General features: G+C 42.8%; 2 protein-coding genes across 2 annotated transcripts; both read left to right on the top strand.

The window, feature by feature from the left end:
- The first annotated feature begins 1,639 nt into the window (after positions 1 to 1,639).
- On the top strand, positions 1,640 to 8,455 carry LOC117767564 (fibroblast growth factor 10-like). The gene is made up of 3 exons (XM_034595321.1): positions 1,640 to 2,240; positions 7,162 to 7,265; positions 7,614 to 8,455. The coding sequence occupies exons 1-3, from the start codon at positions 1,781 to 1,783 to the stop codon at positions 7,803 to 7,805; spliced, it is 756 nt and encodes a 251-aa protein (XP_034451212.1). The 5' UTR covers positions 1,640 to 1,780; the 3' UTR covers positions 7,806 to 8,455.
- A 2,746-nt stretch (positions 8,456 to 11,201) lies between these two features.
- paip1 (poly(A) binding protein interacting protein 1) lies at positions 11,202 to 18,440 on the top strand. The gene is made up of 11 exons (XM_034595318.1): positions 11,202 to 11,628; positions 13,457 to 13,608; positions 13,880 to 14,077; positions 14,199 to 14,311; positions 14,411 to 14,522; positions 14,914 to 15,039; positions 15,132 to 15,238; positions 15,405 to 15,522; positions 15,695 to 15,749; positions 15,948 to 16,035; positions 17,330 to 18,440. Exons 1-11 carry the CDS (start codon positions 11,421 to 11,423, stop codon positions 17,424 to 17,426), a joined length of 1,374 nt encoding a protein of 457 aa, XP_034451209.1. The 5' UTR covers positions 11,202 to 11,420; the 3' UTR covers positions 17,427 to 18,440.
- The last annotated feature ends 732 nt before the right edge of the window (positions 18,441 to 19,172 follow it).

The following is a 19,172-nucleotide window of genomic DNA, read 5'->3' as shown; positions in this document are numbered from 1 at the left end:
ACTTCAAATGTTCTGATTGCTGGAGCCCAAGAATACTCCACCCGTGTCTGTATTGTCTAAGAACATGGAAAAGTGTCTTGCAATATTGATTTGATAAGAAAAATCAACGAATAGGACATGGTGATTTTATTTGACTGAACCCCTGTAGAACACTGACCATACCTAATATTCTGCACATTCACTGCACATACTCTACATTGTTGTCTGGTCGGCTATGACATTGTCCATCCTGTGCTGTGGCTCATGCCCTGAGGAGAGACTGATGCCTGGTCCGTCCGTAAGAGAGAGTCTCATTGGCTGAGTTCCACGCAGACACCTGAGTCACAGAGGACGGTGGAGGTCTGGTGAGTGAAACTGGAGAGCTGCATTGCATTACAGCGCTGCTGGAGAGATAACGCTGCGATAAAGTGCCTTGAGGGAAAGAGAGAGGCCTCAGCAAGATGGCCATGATAAGGCAGCATGCACACGGCAACCGGCAACAGTAACTTAATATGATTTCTATCTGAAGAGGCAGAGGAGGACGGCCACTTGTTGGGATTATCACATCTTAATGAGGAACAAGTGGCTCCGTTTGAATTTGTGATATTCATCCTCCTTAACACTGGTTCACAAAAATGAACACGACATCCCACAAATAGATTGTTGATTGTAACCACGCACAGTAAAAACACAAACACTCTTTGATTAACGACTAAATTAATCATTAGTTCAAGACTGATGCAATACTCCCAGACTGCCTCCTCCTGGCCGGCAGCATCTATTCAGATAAACCCTGCTATCACCCCTCACTCCAGAAGTTAGATCTGTTTGTATGCAGGCACGCACACACACACACACACACACACACACACACACACACACACACACACACACACACACACACACACACACACACACACACACACACACACACACACAGACACGCACACACACACACTACTTGCTCCCATATGTGAGAGGGGAAGTTGAGTAAAGGAGGGAGGGATCATGTAACCAAGAGTCTCCAGGAATATTCACATCAGGCGAGGGAGGCGAACACAACCGACTTGATCCTGAGACACACAGAGAGAGAGAGGGAGAGAGAGAGAGAGAGAGAGAGAGAGAGAGAGAGAGAGAGAGAGAGAGAGAGAGAGAGGGAGGGAGAGAGAGACCACCCCATGCCCGTTATCACCATGCTGTATGAAGGTGGAGTCATTTGGGGGTAGAGAGAGAGAGAGAGAGAGGAGCAGGGCAGCAGCAGAAGAAGAAGACATGGATTATCTGACATGCGTCTGGACTGACCAACATTCCTCTTTAAGTCTTGAATCCTGTTTTCCTCCTCAGATTGAAGTCTGAAGATGCTTCCCTGCACATGCCGAGTGTAGATTGTGAGGTGTCTCTTTTTTCGATTTCACTGGACCTACGGAGTTTCACCTCTCTACTGGGATATCAGTGAACTTTAATATTTTTTTTCTTAAATTGAGCACCTGCTTGGAAATGCGAGGGTCGTGCCGGAGCAGCCAAAAATAAGAAACACAGTAATTGCTGTGTAGTTTTTTTAGGTAATATTTGCTCATTCAGACTGACTTATTTTACAAAAAAAGACTTATCAGCCTAAAATTCAGAGGCAAATCTGAGAATTTCATACAGGAGCTGAATAATTAAGACTCTGAAGCAGAACCATCTCCAACCAGCCTGGACCGTGGAGGGGTTTCCTCCCTGCCCTCCGTGCCTCTCCTCATCCCCAGCAGCATGTCCCAGGCTCTGAGGCTGCCACTAGTCCTCTACACAGCACACTACCATGATCAGATGGGCTGCTGGAGGGAGTAAGGCTGCCTCTGCCTCGTCCTGCTCCAGGGCCGGGTTAGGGGCTCGTTCTGGCTCTGGGACCAACTCTGGAACAAGGTCATCAGCACTGCATTCCTCCCTGTCTTTGCCTCTCCTGCTGGCCCTGGTGCTTTTCTCCTTTTCCCTGTCCGGGGCAGCCTGCCATCAGCTCCGCAGAGAAAGACTGAGGCTCGCCAACCCACGAGCTCTCAGAGTTCCACTGAACATTTCGGAGACTGAGCTCGCCTTCAGGCCCAGGACCATTGGGGGCCCTCTGGGTCGGACTGGAGGACCGCAGGGTCGGCATGTGCGCAGCTACAATCACCTCCAAGGGGATATACGCAGGAGGAAGCTGTTCTCTTTCCAGAAGTTCTTCCTGAGGATTGATAAGAATGGAACAGTCAGTGGAACCAAGAGCAAGGATGACCCTCTCAGTAAGTAACTCAATGAGTATCTGATTGTAAAAAAAAATAAAATGAAATAATAAAACATGCAAAAACTAGAAACCGAATTAAACCAGAAACCAAAGTCGATATGAACCTTTCCTATATCTTAAACGAGGCCACTTTCTGTTGCAAAATAAAAGCTTCTAGTCTCTGCAATCAAAACTTCTGAACTTTTTTCTGGTCTTGTTTGGATTTTGCAGCATTTGGATATAAATGAAAACATAAAATCACCTGTCGGTTGTTTTGAGTCGAGGAATCAAGTCTGAATCAAGCCTCTGAAATGTTTCTCATTTGAAAAATCGGGTGTAAAGTTTTTTGAGGAAGACGCTCATAATGCACACATTTGATTTATTTATACACAACACGGCTTGAACGCTGGATTTTAATATATATAAAAACATCCAGAGACCACCAGTCTGTCCATTGGTTTGGAAGTTTGGACCGAGCGTTCTCGTCTTTTTGTTTTAAACCAGACATCCCACTGATATCTCTCCTGTCCAAACACTCAGTACAATGGTGGTAGCTCTCAGATGGCTTAAAAAGGAGCAGGGGCAGATAACCCGTCCATTATCAGGCAGTCTTCACAGCCCAGGGTAAACAGCGCTGATAACACGCACAGAAGAACCGGGCTGGAGCAAGGGGGGAGGACACGGATGTCAGCCTCATTGATGCTTTTAGACCCTCTCTGCCTCTCCTCGTCTGTCTCTCTCTCTCTCGCTCTCCCACTCAGATTGCCCGCCTGCCAGCCGGCATCAAGCAAATTACATACCCTCAGTCAAAGATCAGACGTTTGTTTAAAGTAGTTTGACGTGCTCACTGGGAGAAACGCGTCTTTAAAGTGATTACATGTTGTATTTTTTTTTCGGCATATCAATCAGTAAAATGGCATTCTCATTAGTGCCCTGGCATTCCCACTGAGCTACGTGTGTGTGCCTATGTCAGCCGGTGGGTACCCGGGCTCCTGAGGCTGTGTGATCATATAGAAGCCGACGACGACACATGTGCTCACTTATTACTCACACACACACACACACACAAACATATATGCTCCCCCGTTCTCACATACTCATTTTTCTCCCTCTTCCTCGCTGTCCCCCGACCCCATGGCGTGTATATGGAACCTTTTAATGTTCCTCTTGGGAGACCTAAACCACACGTTCAATCAAAGTGACTGAGGGGAAATGGCAGAATGTCAGAGGACATGTTTGTTTTGACAAGGTCAGGACAGAAGCAACTTTATTTACTGGCCGTAATGTTTTTTTTACTGCCTCCTTCATCAGCCGTTTCTTTTGAGTTGTCCGTGTGTCTGAATTCACTCCTCTGTTTAAGCTCTGTACGTTTAGAAGCTTTCATTTACCTCCCATGCCTGTTTTTTTATATTTTGAACGATTCACAAAGTCACATTTTTCAGAGCGGGGTCTCCTTTTATGAGAAGTGGGTCTGAGTTAGCGTGAACCGAGCGTCAGGGAGGGAGGTGAAAGAGAGACTCTCAGGAGGCACAAGTTCATGAATGACATGGCTGATCATCATTGTGGCCACATCAAAGCCATGCGTCTTCAGTATCAATGGTGGTGCCATCAAAAAGCTGTATCCTGAGGGGGTCCGGGGACACTGTGTGTGGATTATACACTCTCATATCAGGTTCACATGGTAAAGGATACTACACAACAGTAGCTTCAGTCTTTGCTCTGGCCCCTGGGGCTAGACATGATCCCAGGGCTGACGTCCTTTGTAGACTATTGATGATCCCTTGAAGTGACAAAATGTACTTTTTTGTGGATGACGTCTAGTCTTTTCTTCAGCTATATATATATAAATGTACATACATAATCATGTTTGTATGTATACGCAGTATGTCTCAGAGAGGTGTATGGGATGTGGAGGCTTTGGTTTTGGTGCTGCCTGTGGCCCTGCAAGGACCCGGCTCACTGTCTGTTAAAGAACTGGTATCCAGCCTCCCACAGATTTATGGGGATGCCAGCGCAAAACTGTCCCACATGGCTTTCCAACCCGCTGGGAGTCTGTGCTGAGGTTACAGAGAGGCGGAGAGGAAGGGATTGAGATTATGTTAAAGTCAGCTAAGTAGCTATCTGCACGGCCCCGAGTGTGTAGTTAAAATACCCATGATTCACAACTGAGTTCTCTTGAATTTACCTACAACCAGGAGCTCTGGGTGAATCATGAAATGTTGCTAAGATTCAGGTAAAAAGTTTTGGCGGTAACAGAGTTGTGTGAGTGTGTGTGTGTGTGTGTGTGTGTGTGTGTGTGTGTGTGTGTGTGTGTGTGTGTGTGTGTGTGTGTGGAGTTGTGTTGTCAGGCCACCAGTTGTATTTACGTGCTGTAGGGGCCATGTGTGCAAGATGCCTGTAGACACGGCTCAAGGAGTGTATACATAGTATATGTGGATGCATGTGTAAGTGCACGTTTCTGTGCATCCATCTCCTTTAATCAAAGCTGCGGCCTTTTATATAGCAAAGAACAGATGGGGCTGATGTGGAGGTTTGAGGACAGAGATGTATAGCTTTTCTCCGAGGTGGGGAAGAGGGTGGATATCCGCTCTGTGTAAATACAGTCAGTGTGGTCCTTATCAAGTGTTATTACTATATATCCTGGTTTATGCCTCACTCCGCTCCATTTTTTCTGCACGGGAATGGTACCAATCAAAATGTACATTTTCACTTATCTGCCAAAACATAATTTTGTGCAGACCCTGAACATCTAAGAGGCAAAGAAAGGCTGAGAAAGAACAACAATACAAGCTGGATAACACATGCTTTTTGGCATCCCACTGTGGAAAAACCACCTTTAATTCTCACTGGCATTGTGTGCCTCCATTCCCCAACCAACGCACCATTTACTGTTGTAACTCCAAACAGAGCGTATCAAATAAGCCACACATTAGGAAAAAGCAACCAGCATGCAAAAGAAAATCTGCTTTCCCTCCAAGTAAACAGCTGAGCCTGGCTTGGCTCACTTTAGGCTACATTTTACATGTGTGGTTTGTAAAATGTACCCCTTACAAAGCATCGCTGTCACATTTAAGGCTTAATTTTGTAATCTGCAAGAAGCTAAATGAAGAACAGATTTTCTCGTCTGCCCTTTTCCAAAACTTGCAGCCCTACGCTCATTACTCTGCCTTTGTGGGCCAAGCTGAGCATTCATCAGAAAACAGTGAATGGAGATTTTGCAGTTTCACAGCCAGGTGTGCAAGTGCACATTCACCTGCTACCACATTGACTATGTGCGTGTGCATGTGTGTCCGTGAGTGCTGCAGTGTGCGTGCGTGTGTGTGTAATGTGTGTGTGTGTGTGTGTGTAATGTGTGTGTGTATACAACCTGTCTCGCCCCTGCCTCCGGTGGCTGACTTTGATCAGTGATCATTACAGCCTTTCTAATCCTCCCTCCACCCCCAGTCTCACTGTCATGGCTCCTCTGTCCTCCTCTGTTCTCCTTCCTTTCATCCCTCCCATGTTTACAGAGCAGCCAGAGACTGCCATAGATTGTCTTACATCCTCACTCCATACCCGACACCCGATCCCATACAGAAACCAGCTCCTCTCAGATCTTCAATGGCCGTTGTGTCACAGTCCCCACCACCGCCTTGCCGACTCAGGCCTCACTGCCCCAAGGTGCCACTGTTTGAACTAGAAACTGATACAGTCAAGACCTCACGGACGAGGAAAGAAGCTGCTGTGTTTTTATGAGAGGGATTGTTCTTCGGGGGTCACACCTGCCTCCTCCACTGTCCACTCACATGTACGAGGTTGGCAGCTTCAGAGGCCCCCCAGCCACTGGAGAGTGGGCCTGACAGCAGAGCGGGCTGCCGCACAAACAGTCATCAGACAGAGGAGGGGCTGCTGAGCTGATCAAAGCACGTCGTCGACTCTGTGGAGTTCACACCCCCACGCCACGAACTGTGTGGTTGTGTGTGTGTGTGTGTGTGTGTGTGTGTGTGTGTGTGTGTGTGTGTGTGCACACATATGTGCTTATCGGGATAAAATAACGACAGCTCACAGGAAGTGTGGAAAGGAAGTCAGGGAGGGAGGCCTGAAATCAAACATGCCATGTGAACCGGGACTGTTCACATACACACACAAACACACACACACACACACACACACACACACACACACACACACACACACACACACACACACACACACACAGCAGCAGCACAAGACCAGATGAGTGGCTTCTGCGGTCAAAGGACACATTAGGAAGTTATATCTCTCTGACCTCTGATACTGAGACCACACAAATAACCCCAGCTGTCTGCAGCCAAAGCATCCCCTTGTTAACCTGGGTATAAATTAGCCGCTCTAATAGCCTGTGAGGAACCTGAATTATTTGCGTAGGGACTTGGAAACCTAAATACCAAACAGAATATAAACAGCCTGAGAACCTCTGGGGTATCCACCTATCAATTTTCAGACTAAATGGCCTTTGCAGCTGGAATCTGTTACGCAGGTGTAGGTTGTAAAGAAACCTTATAATATCATGGAAAAGATAAATGTGCTCAAACAATAATTGTGACCAGACACAGAGTTCCCACGTGTAAATGTCCTGAAATGAGAAAATGCAACATGTTGTTATTCATTATACTCTCACAAAAGGGATATAAACCTTTATGGACAAATTCCAATCTGAGTCTAGACTCTCAAGGGGTCGACCTCGGACTGTTGCCCCAATGTTAATTGTTGAGTTCTCTTATCTACAGCAAAGACCAGTCAGGAAAACACTGTATTATCTTTACTTCCTCTGTCACATGAGTTTGAGATTTGTCCCTCTGAACTTAAATTGTTTTTTTTCTAGAAAAGTCATTTTATTTGCACAAATGAAACAGGAGCTCTGATGCTCACGATAAATGTTGATACATGATGATATAACCGTCTTTTTTTCTGAATCCTAGGTGTCCTGGAAATCACCTCGGTGGACGTGGGAGTGGTGGCCATCAAAGGGCTGAACAGCAACTACTATCTGGCTATCGGCAGGAAGGGAGACCTGTACGGAGCGGTCAGTATCTCAGTTAAAAGTCAATGTGGATGCTCCAGAGAGAGATAGTGTCAAATACTCTATGTCCTTATCAAAGAAGGCCTTATCGTTGTTTCTGCATCGACTCTGAATCACAACCAGGCGAGTGCAGGCACGTGAACCTCCAGCAGAACTGTGCAATTTTCAAACTGTAAACTAGTTTCCACACAAGAACACAAAGTAGCATTTAGTGTAGATTAAGGAGGAGTAAATAAACACGGTTCCATGTGCAACCGCAGTGGATTTGCACAAGATAATGATCCGTGTTTTGCCTTAACCTCACACGTCGGGGTTACAACACTGAAACCTGATACCTGCTGTTTTCCCCAGAGAGAGTTTGGCGTGGACTGCACCCTGAAGGAGCGGATCGAGGAGAACGGCTACAACACATACGCTTCAGCTCAGTGGAGGAACAAGAAGCGGCAGATGTTTGTGGGTCTGAACGTCCACGGGAGGCCGCTCAAGGGGAAGAAAACACGCAGGAAGAACACGGCCACCCACTTCCTTCCAATTATGGTGTGAGCTGAGGAGCTCCACCGGAGGGGGAGAATACGCAGCACTGGACAGAGAGGTTTTCAATAAAAAGCTGTAAAATAAAAGACATTCACTGGAAAAGCTCTCATTGGGAAACAAGGCACTAACACTGTTACACAAAAATGTGGTCTCCGCAAAGGACTTTGACTGAGATCCTGTTCTTTAATTGGTGGGAGAAGGTGATAACTGTGTTTTCTGTGGCACAGGACGCAATATTTATCCTTTTTTTCTCTGTGCCAAACAGTTTGTAACTGGAGTATGTGTGTAATGTGGACAACACGGGAGACAGTGTCCCAGCTAATGAACTGTAGTGGATACAGAAGTATCTCCAGATGTTATTTATAATCCATATTTTCCTGCGAGACATAAAAGGGGAGGGATAGAAAACGACTACAGTACGATGAGAGAAATGATCAGTCAGTTTATTGTGACAGCATTAAATAATAGAGGATACCCCACATTTAAAGCAAATGTTTAATACTTAACCACTGTGTTTTGACTGTATTGTAATGATTTATTTATTTTGTGAAATATTTAACTGGAGGGGAACACTTACAAGGCAAGCATTTCTTTGCATGCTTTACTTTTTATAGGAACTCTACTATGTGAGATTAAAATTTCCATTTTCTCCTCTGCAACATGTCGTGGTCGTTCTTCCTCGCACACCAAACACTGAGAAACCCTGGTGAGCATCCAGGTCATGGTAGGTCGACTCTCATCTGGGTCTCGGAGGTGGGAAGGGACAAAAGGCAAACCATTAAAGTCTCGCCAGATATCCCATGTGGCAACCATTGCACTAATGATCAGTCCCCAAACAAATGGGAAGCACATAAGACCGACCACAACAGAATGTGAGGGCGCTAACGTCCTTGGTATGGCTGCTGACATCTCTCCTTGATATCGCCCCATCTGTGTGGAGCTGCAACATTCCCCGGCTGTCGCAGGCCGTGCACAGTGAAGATAGCTGCTAAAGCACCTGCTGATAACAAACAATATAAAAACAACTCTAGTCTGCGTTGATCCTGCACCGGGGGTTAGTGGAGGGGCTGTGCGGGAGGACGTGAACGTGCGCGAGGGAAGCAATGGAAGTGACGGAGAGAGATATGACTGGAGTCTGACCACCCACCTCCCTCAGTAATCATCTGCAAACACACTAATCAATGACAGCTGCCGTGACGCCAGATCAAAAGACCAGGGGGGGAACATTAACGCCACAGGCTTCCGGGCCTCATGCTCTCGTATCCCGCCTCTCGGAACATCCATCTGAGGACAGGCATGAAGAATTGGGAGAGCAGAGGAAGACAGGAAGGTGAGGGAAGGATCACGAGAGGCTGCGGCCTCTTGTCTTTGGCCTCAAATTCATCCACGTTGGCCTGTTAATGTGACTCCGGGAGGGAAAACAACAAGTGATCAAAACCGTAGGAATCCACAGTACAGGAAATTTGCTTTAGGCTATGGTATATTGTCCTTTTAGTAGTTGTTTAAGGAATCACCGTGACAATTGAGTAACACTGAGGAATGCTGCAGCGAATTCCACCATGACAGAGGCAACATATGGAATAAAGTTTCATGTCTGCACCTTCTATTACATTTTCTCTGCTCTGTAATGGCTGTGCAATGCAACACGGCTGTTTCACCTCTGGGGCCACATGCACAACAGTGTTTTTGAGATAAATCTTGACAGAGAGGAACCCCCACCACCACCGCCACCATTACCACCACCGTTACCACCACCCAAACACCAACCCCCGGGTAATTTGTGGTCCTATGCATTCACGAGATCTGTGAATGTTTGAACTCTCCCCAAGACACTGGCACGAGGAGAGAAAAAAGCAGCAATAACAGAAAATAGAGGCAGTAATCTTTTATCAAAGTGGGTCTCCGCATTTCTGGCATGGGAATTCTCTGTGGCATAATGTGATCCAGCTTTGGGAAATAAGTGGAAAATGACTGGAGGCTAAAACAACTAATGAATACTTAGACTGAGAGGTCTGGTGCAACACATGTTTGTAGTGGGCAGCTACTGAGTGAGCTCGGGGAGAGAGGTACGTGTGAGGGAGCTACACCGGTCCAGAATCTGAAATATGTGTCTGATACATCAGATGCATGTGATCATTCAAGCCTTTCTGCTTTTAGCTAATATCTTAGATGGGTGTGAGGTTATTTAACCGCACATTTGGACAGGTCCATCATCAGACACTGTTGTGCAGACAACCAGTGGCTAAACCTACAAACATGGGCTGTAACCAACACTGACGACACTAAGGTCACATCCTTAATACTTATGGAGAATTTTACTCAACTCAAGCGGGAGTTTACATAAAACCAAAAAAAAATCACATCGGGTTTTTAATGTAAAATCAGGCAGTAAATACAGTTTAGAGACTAAATTGATAAACAGTACTAAACAATTAAATTGATAAATGTAATAAAACAGGTATAATTGACAGATTTTTCACAGGGGGTGGAATTTGATGTTTGGACTCTTGACCTCAGTATTTCCAGAAGCCCACCCACAGCAGCATCTTCTTTTAAATGCCTTTACTATTTACCATTAATGTTATTGATTAGCTGTTTTATGTTGATTTTAGAATAGTATGTGTTTTCCTTTGTGATTTTGTGTTTTTTGAAATGAAGCAAAATGTTTGTTGAACATTTGGGAAATTTCATGAGAAGTTTCACAATATAAAATATTTGAGAAGATAGTGATGCTGTGCTTTTAGGGATGGTGTGAAAGGGATTGGGATGGACTGAGGGGTTAAATGTATATTAGACCCACTTTATTTTTTATTTGGACCATGTCCTTCTTCTTTCTTTCTATCTTTGTTTCATAATAATATAAATGGTATGAATAAATAAAAGAAAAACACTTAACCCACTAAATTCCTTGCCTGCGTGATTTATGGCTTTACAGGTTGCACTCCGCACCACCAGTGTGTTTTTATTGTGTTTTCCTTTGTGATAATGTTTTTTGGTTTTTTTAATGCAGCAAAAACTTTGGAAAAGTTCATGGGATGCTTCATAATAAAAAATATTTGAGAAGATAGTGATGCTTGTAGGGATGGTGTGAAAAAGATTGGGATGGACAGAGGGGTTAAATGTATATTTCTTCAGTGAGAATTAGATCCCCTCTATTTTTTATTTGGACCATGTCCTTGTTCTTTCTTTCTAACTTACTTTCCTGCTGTCTTTCTTTATTGTCTCTCTTTCTTACTTTCCATCTTACTTTCATAATAATAAAAACAGTTTGAATAAATAAAAAAAAAACACATAACCCACTAAATTCCTTGCCTGCGTGATTTATGGCTTCACGGGTTCCACTCCGCGCCACCAGAGGGCGACAGCTGCTTTTCAGCATCAAACCCTGCCGTGCATAATCAGCGACAGATTGTTGTTAACGGAAGTGAACAGGAACAGGTTGTGTACCCCTGTTAGTGCCCGAGCGAGGAAAAGCCACCATGAAAGACAGATAGAGACTAATTTCACAATAACTGCAACGCAAAAAAGAACGCGAGAAAAGGACGCAGTGGTTACGCTGAGCAACATTCCTCCATCTTGTTGTCCGATGCTGCTTTGAGAGTCGCGGCGGACACACGAGCGGTCATGAATCCAAATTTCGACCGAGCTCCCGGAGCGGGGAGAAGCTACAGCCTTGCAGCGGACCCCGCGTTCGTGGGCCTGGGGGACGACGACGACGACGACGCCAACAAGCCGCCGCTGTTCAACCAGAGGGGGCCGCTGAGGCAACCGCGGTCGGTGCCGCTGTTCGCCGAGAACAACATGAGCCCGACCAGCGATGCGCTCGGTGGAGGTACGGCGGGGGGGGAGGAGGGACTGTCAACATGCTAACGAGAACTAGCTAACACGGCTCTCACCTATTTGTGTGTGTGTGTGTAACTCAAATGTCGCTTGTGTTTGTCCACATGTGAAATCAGTCTGTGCATGTTCAGTCTGACACGTGAAGGGAAACGACGCGTTTAGATCTCTGAAAGCCGCCATTAGAGAGCTAGCCGCTAGTTAGCATGGGTGCTAGCTAACCTCGGTGTTTTGGCGGAGCGACGTGCAGCTGCTGGATTTCATGTGAGGTAACGCAGCAGCTAAATTAAGATCCAGCTCGGGTGTCACGGAGACGGGCTACGAGGCCCGGTCGATGCTGTGTAACGCGGATAAAGCTCCGAGTCACATATACCCTGTGATGGCGACTCGCAGCAAAGAGGAAGAATCGGTTTCGTTTCCCGAATCTGCTGCGGTCATGTGGTCCGTCGTTTGGGGAGAACCGCGATCACAACAGCCGCACGTTGGGAATGGACGCGCGTCTGTTCGTGGTATTACGGTTAAAGGTCCTTGGAGCAGAAACAAAGGCCGAAGACAAAGTTGAAAGTTAAAATGACAAAAGTTTAATGATAAACTGATCGTGGATGATTTCATTTGATTTACCACACAAGACAATAAGAAGTATAATGAAAAGGAATATTGTTTATTCAAAAATCCCTGAGACAATGAGGAGAAATATCTGTGTCACCTCAAGGATTCTTTTAAAAATAGTATGTAATATATGAGATGTGTATTGAGTGTCATTATTAAGAAGGTAGCCAAGTTTACCTTTAATTTTCTACAGTAAATTCTTGAAACATGACATACAGACAGTGGGGGTCACCACATGGGGAAATACCTGTGTCACCTCTCAAGGACTTCTTTATAATAATATTTAAAATCAGCACGTTTTGAGTGCCATAATGAAAGAGTAGCCAATATTCTACAGTAAAGTCTTCTGAAACTTCTCTGTGTCACCTCTCAAGGATATTCTTAGAATAATATTTAATATGAGCAGGTATAATAATAAAAAGTAAATATATATATATATATAAATATAATATTTCATTTCATTATACTTGTTCATGTCTTGTCTGGAAATCTCATCATTCGTCCATAATAAGTCTCATTTTAACTCTAAACGTTTGTCCTTGCTCCAGGGACATTTACCGTAAGATCACGAATAGACGCGCATTGATTTTCAAAGTGCGGCTGTTGTGAGCGAGAACAATGGACCACATGACCTCAGTCCAAATCTGATCAGTTTGCTCCAGTAGGAAAGAGGTGGATGAGTCCAATGCACCATTATACCATGTTCAGGCCATGTCCATGTAATATTGTACGGTCTTGGCCCAACGATTTAAAGTTACTTGATAAAAATGTAAACATTTGGTGTTATACAAATACGATTGAATTGAATGAATCAATACAGATATTTAAACTTTCTATTGTTAAACACAATATGCCGACATTAAAGGGGGAGAAATGTGTTGTGTTTTTAGAGGTTAATAATAATTAACCGTTTTCTTCTGAAGATAGATGATGGGATTTTACATGGGGAGGTATTCATAATGAATCAATGCCAGTGTCAATACTCAAAACAAGACTTCACAGCAGTAGTGTCGGTACTTTAAGGATGACTCTACACACACACACGCACGCACACACACACACATCGACTAGGATAGTAAAATCCTGCTGAAACGATTTGTGTTTTTAATTTAGTCTTCGTCAATAACAAAAATAACTCAAGAGAACTGACCTATGTGCATGAGTAGTTTCACATATAGAAAAGCTTGAGAATGTATTATTTCTTTCTCTTTCAGATTGTAGAAGACAAAGCAGACCTCAAACGAGTCCAAATGCCAACAGTGTGTCTGCCTCCCGGGGATTTTATGACGTCGACTCCTTGGTCAGGTCATCGACGCTTTCAGCCAGTGCTGCCGAGTTTGTCCCCTCTGGAATGAACTTGTATGAAGTGAGTTTGTACACCATCTCTTCATTTGCTGTACTTTTATAAAAGTGATTTTAAACAACCTTACATGGAAATGGTTCTGGCAATAGTTCTGCTTTTAGTTTCCAAGTAGGTGTCATTAGGTGTGTGTTAGTAGTGCAGCCATCATTACTACTGTAAAGTTCCTTATTGTCTGTAAATTTAGATTTTTAGTTTGAAAACGTAAATGGATTTGCAATATTATGTCAAAACTTCCCTGTTTTGTTTTTCACGTTTGTATTTTGTTTTTATTTAGGACCCTACTCATTATGATGACAGCGAAGGGTATTACACTGAAATAAACCTGGAGGAAATGGTCAAAGACTTTCTTGATCACCTGAGCTCCTCACCAGGGACCTTTGAGTCGGACATAGAATACATAACTGGCATGCTCAATTCCTGCGTTACTACTGAAGCCTTGCTGCAGGATCTGGTGGAACTGATATACAAAGAGGTTTGGATATTCAGTGCTTATATTGTTCTTTGTATAAATTAATAAACCAAATAATATACATACATGTTTCTGCAAAAACACATTTGTACAAGAAAGGTATTAAGTTTTCTTTTCATCGCAGTCCACAGCCATTCCAAACTTCTCTTACACGGGTGCCAGACTCTGCAACCACCTGTCCAAACATCTCAACGTCAGCCCACCAAGCGGCAACTTCCGTCAGCTGCTCCTGAAAAGGTGATTTTTTTTATTTGATAGTTTTCACTTTCATTTCATGCATGTTCATTAATTCTTTCCAGCTGCCTTTTACAAAGCACCAATCTTCTCTGTTTTTAGGTGTCGAACCGAGTATGAACATAGAGATGTAGCGGTTCGAGGGGAAGCAGGGACTCAAAAGAAATTCCACTCCTTTGTGCTCTTTCTGGGGGAGCTCTATTTGTCCCTGGAGGTAAGAGGTCACGCTCATTTGCCTTGTGTGATGATGATGATTTTATTTTAAACAGCATTCCCAAAGTAGCGGCACAATGGACTAATGTGGCAGCTGTTCAAAAATATTTATAACTTCTCTCTTTATCATATTATTACATACTAGATGGCTTTATACATCACCCTGCCATGTCTGAGTCCTGCTTGGTTTGGTACAACCTGCTTGAACTGCTGCCATAGGTTTGGGATTTCTGGTGTTGCTGTTGTTTGTGCACTGTGTTGTGGTGATTTGTTCAAGAGCAGTTCACCTTTTATACTATATGTTGTTACTTGTACATCTAGAAAAGAGGGGCCAACTTGAGTTATAGTTGAAGAATACTATTGAGCATGCTATGTTGATTTGCTTTGTCCAGCTAAAGAGTGCTAAAGGACCTCCAACAAGAGCCGAGATCCTCCTCGTGGCTCTGAAGGACCTGATGAACAGTCTGTTCTCCAACCCTGTGGATTCAAACCTCATCTGCGCCGTCAAACTGCTCAAGGTTTCACATCTCAGTCCAATGTATTTACAAGATTCCAGGATTTGTCTTTTCTTTATTTTCAAGAGGCAATAAGAGTGTGTTTGAATTTGAAGCTTACAGGCTCCATCCTGGATGATACGTGGAAAGAGAGTGGACAACCACACATGGAGGAACTGATACAAAGAATAGAAACTATAGTCCTGGACGCCACATGCAGCAGGTGGGTACATCAATATGGTCTTTTGTGTGCAGCTGTTACCTAAGTGGTATATCCTCAAGGTAACTAGGTTTAAAAAGCCTGAAACATGCTTCAGAACAAACACAGAGGAAGTCAGCCAATAATTGAAGCATAGTTATTATTCTGATTTGAACATTTCCTCCCTCAGGGATGTTAGACAGATGCTTTTAAAACTTGTGGAGCTGAGATCCAGTGACTGGGGCAGAGTTCGTGCAGTTTCAGCAGCGAGCAATGCAACGCCAGACAACGACCCCAACTACTTCATGGTGAGTGTCAAATTCTCCTGAGGATTGGCCTGTGCCAGAGAAGTTGCATACATGGGAGTTTGTGTGAGAATCAGCTGGACATCGTCAAAAACTCCCCATATATACTGTATAGCTACCCCCTATTTGTATTCTCTGTATCTGTTAGTCATGGTTTTATTTTGTGTCCTCTCAGAATGAACCTACATTCTACACACAAGATGGCACACCTTTTACAGCAGCTGACCCAGGTAAGGTTATATAACCATGTATATAAACATGCCCCTGCTCAAGAGAAAGGAATAAAGAAAACACATGATTAATGTAAAGTGGTTTCTTTATCATTCATACACAGAAATATATTTGTATAGGAATAGACTCCTCATTTGTTGTTGTTTTATTTTTTCTGAATAAAAAATATATTTTTTTAAATGACACTTCTTCCTCAGATTATGCTGAGAAGTACCAAGAGATCCTCGACAGACAGGAGTACTTTGACTCTTTTGGAGAAAATGAAAATGAAATTGAAAATGAAATGTAAGTACAAATTGGAGGTATAAAATAATATAGATGGGTCATGCATGTCTTTCTTTGTTTTAGTCCACAACCGTTAAAATAATGCCACTCTGAACAAACGGTTCAGTTTGCGCTTTATTCACTTTTTCTTATTTATTTTAATCATTTTATTAGTGTTGTTTGCAAACAAAACCATACACAGTTAAAACAACATGTACATTTGAGAATCTGAGTGTAAGACAGAGAAGCTTATTAAGCATTTATATATTAATCTGGTTTCCTTCTTGAGCTTAGAATCCAAGAGTGTTTCTGTGAATGGAATTTTTCTTTTTATTAATGTACTGTATTTCTGCTGTCGTGCATTTATTAGGGATGAAGTGAGGGGAGATAGTGTCAGTAATGTAATGCAATCCATCCTCATTTCATTTCTGAAGCACAACTCAAAAACGATTCAGAATTTGTATCATAAAACTCAACATTTATGTTAATCAGGTATTATAGATACATATTTTGAGTTTCATAAAAAAAATTCTGTATTTCCTTGGAAACGAGTTTGACTTGATCAAATTGCGAGTTGGCAATCAACTGAGTCCTTTGTGCCAATAAGCAACAGAAAGACCTCATTGTGTTTACAGGGTGTGGATATGTACAGATTTAATTTTACTAACAGTTATTACTGCAAATATATTACAGGATTACTCGATACTTGCACATTAAATCGACACCATGTAAAACAATAAGCAGTGTTTATACTCAGTGGTTATACTTAATGATATGAAAAAATATTACATGGTTTTGATGTGTACATTTCATTCAGGTAGCTGTGAAAGCAACAAAATAATCTGCTCAGTCTTTACATTCTAAAGATACGATTTTCTGTTCATAGACTGATGTTCCTGTAATTATCTGACTTTTAATCCAACCTGACCTTAAAGTCCATCACTACCACTGGGCCGGCACACCGTCAGTCATGTGACTGCATAGCGGCTTCTCACAGGTCATGTGACTGCCCCTGACCTGTTGGCCCCTGAGTTTGGCGAACGTGTTTGTCTGGCCCACAACAGGGTCGACCGTGGCCTCAGATTTGTTCTAGTCAGCAGTTAGGTGTGAAAGAGGGCTTAACTTTCCCTCAGAACTGTGTGTGTGGGCGCCTGTGTTTTTGTGCGTCTGTATAAATGATCGTTGCTTCCACACATTGTAGGTTCTGTTAATATTCATTTAACAAACCATCTATTACACTGGAGAACACGTTTGTCTTTAAGATGTAAAAAGAAACATCGGAGCCTCTAAATCACTCCCTGTGTTGTGTTTTCAGATCTGACTATGAAGACGAGATGGAGCCTGAGATGGAAGAAGCTTTTGAGAGTTTTTGTTTAGAAGCGGAGCAGAAACGGAAACTGACACGAAAGTGAAGAGCAGTAAGACTCCAAAACAGGCACATACTGTATTTGTCCATCTTATCTTGCTGGAATGTTGAAAAGCAAAAAAGAAACTAGCAGACGATAAGCTCAAACGTTTATTTTACTGCAAACAAGCATTTTAACAAAAAGGATCTGTTCATAGTTGCACTTCTGACACTTTTGTTCGGTCAGTGTTGATTAGAAAATGGGGACAATCAATACAATAATTGTTCAGAATGTTTATGAATGGAGGCTCTTTTTAGAAATGGAAGTTTTCTCTTTGGTCTTTTGAAATCTTTCAGCAATGTATCCAATTTATGCCTGAACAAATGTCAAAGAGGGAAATGGTGTGCTGTGAATTTTTTTAATGTTATTTTTCTGAAAGACAGGTAAGGTCAATATCCCGTGCATAACGTACAGGCCCAAAAAAATGCACTGTAGATGGGGCAGGCGGTTGTTTTTACCACGTCCTTACATAAGTGAATATATGGCCTCTATTTCCGCTGTCGTGACATTGTCTGTCGTTTTAAATTGCCAATATTAACCACTTCATTCAAAGCTTCTCACCTGTTTATATCTGGCTGGAGTTCATCGAAGTTGTCAGGAACTCTGTGAAAGTTTGTGCAGTTTAGACGATTCGTTGTAGCGCTAAGAAAGAAAAAATCTGTCACAAACGTGGACTTGACTTATAGACAGATAGTGTTTTTAAATTTCTTCCGGGGGTAAAAATCAACATCTTAGGAAATTGTAAGCACATGCTTTAATATCTTAAGAATGTGGTGCATCTAAATTCAGTTCATTTCTCAAACCTAGCTTTAAATATCCACACGTGTAAAAATCTGCAGCGGTCAGTGTGACATAGAATAACTCAACTGCTTCAAGGTTCTCCTTTTTATCTCGGAAAGACTACAATACTGTTTACCAGCAATCCATGGAACCCATACAAAGGAATGTTGCTCTATAGTTTGTAAATATTATTTATAGTTTTGTTTGCCTGCAATAAATACTTTATAATGTGAGATTTTATCCTGCTTGATTTGTGTTTGAGTCTTTTTAGACTTGTCGGGTCAATGGTTCAAACGTGTACAAATAAACATCAGGAGACAAGAACCTTCATGGTCAAATATTTTAGCCTTTGCTGCTCTCTAGTGGCCAACTTGAGTAATGTAAAAGTCAGTAATCAGTGATACAATGCTATTGATACCTGATACTCAATAAAGGACTTGAAATGCAGTATTTTTATACTACGATATCAATAGTACTACTACTACGGTTGTGGTTTCCTATTTGTGTGAATTAAGGGAACATTGGAGCGCTGCAATACTTTACACTGTGTTTCGACAGAGAGAAGCACATGAGGTATGTGTGTTGCAGCAACTTTGTTTTGATTTAAAACAGGATGGTGAACGTTTTTCAAGTCCAAACATTAAAACTGAAAACCTCACGGCTCAAGTATGACTCTCCTACCACCACATCCTCGTATCAACAATTCACGACTGTTATTTGTTTTGGAAAATGTGCAGCACAATGCCAGCTTCTATTCTATAATTGTGTTTTTCCATATAAAGAAAAGATAAGGACGCACCTTTTTATGTCAGACAGTCGTGCCATGACCTCCTTTTAACCTCGGTGCCCACAACACAAATACTTTTCTCTCTACAATGAAACAGCTTAGATGTGCTTTAGTAGTTCAGCACCAGGCCGTGTTGAAACAGAAATGTTTGAGTTCTATTAAAGAATATTGCAGTGATACGTCAG

The sequence above is a fragment of the Hippoglossus hippoglossus genome, chromosome 9 (assembly GCF_009819705.1).
Source record: "Hippoglossus hippoglossus isolate fHipHip1 chromosome 9, fHipHip1.pri, whole genome shotgun sequence".
Taxonomy (NCBI): Eukaryota; Metazoa; Chordata; class Actinopteri; order Pleuronectiformes; family Pleuronectidae; genus Hippoglossus; species Hippoglossus hippoglossus.
The sequence above is the reverse complement of the archived record's forward strand: the minus strand, read 5'-3'. Positions and strand labels throughout refer to the sequence as shown.

Excerpts from the sequence above, each read along its gene's own strand:
- paip1 (XM_034595318.1), top strand. The coding sequence starts at position 11,421 with ATGAATCCAAATTTCGACCGAGCTCCCGGAGCGGGGAGAAGCTACAGC. Across the intron at positions 13,609-13,879 it reads CTGGAATGAACTTGTATGAA|GACCCTACTCATTATGATGA; the intron begins GTGAGTTTGTAC and ends GTTTTTATTTAG. Across the intron at positions 14,078-14,198 it reads TGGAACTGATATACAAAGAG|TCCACAGCCATTCCAAACTT; the intron begins GTTTGGATATTC and ends TTTTCATCGCAG.
- LOC117767564 (XM_034595321.1), top strand. The coding sequence starts at position 1,781 with ATGATCAGATGGGCTGCTGGAGGGAGTAAGGCTGCCTCTGCCTCGTCC. Across the intron at positions 2,241-7,161 it reads GAGCAAGGATGACCCTCTCA|GTGTCCTGGAAATCACCTCG; the intron begins GTAAGTAACTCA and ends TCTGAATCCTAG. Across the intron at positions 7,266-7,613 it reads AGGGAGACCTGTACGGAGCG|AGAGAGTTTGGCGTGGACTG; the intron begins GTCAGTATCTCA and ends TGTTTTCCCCAG.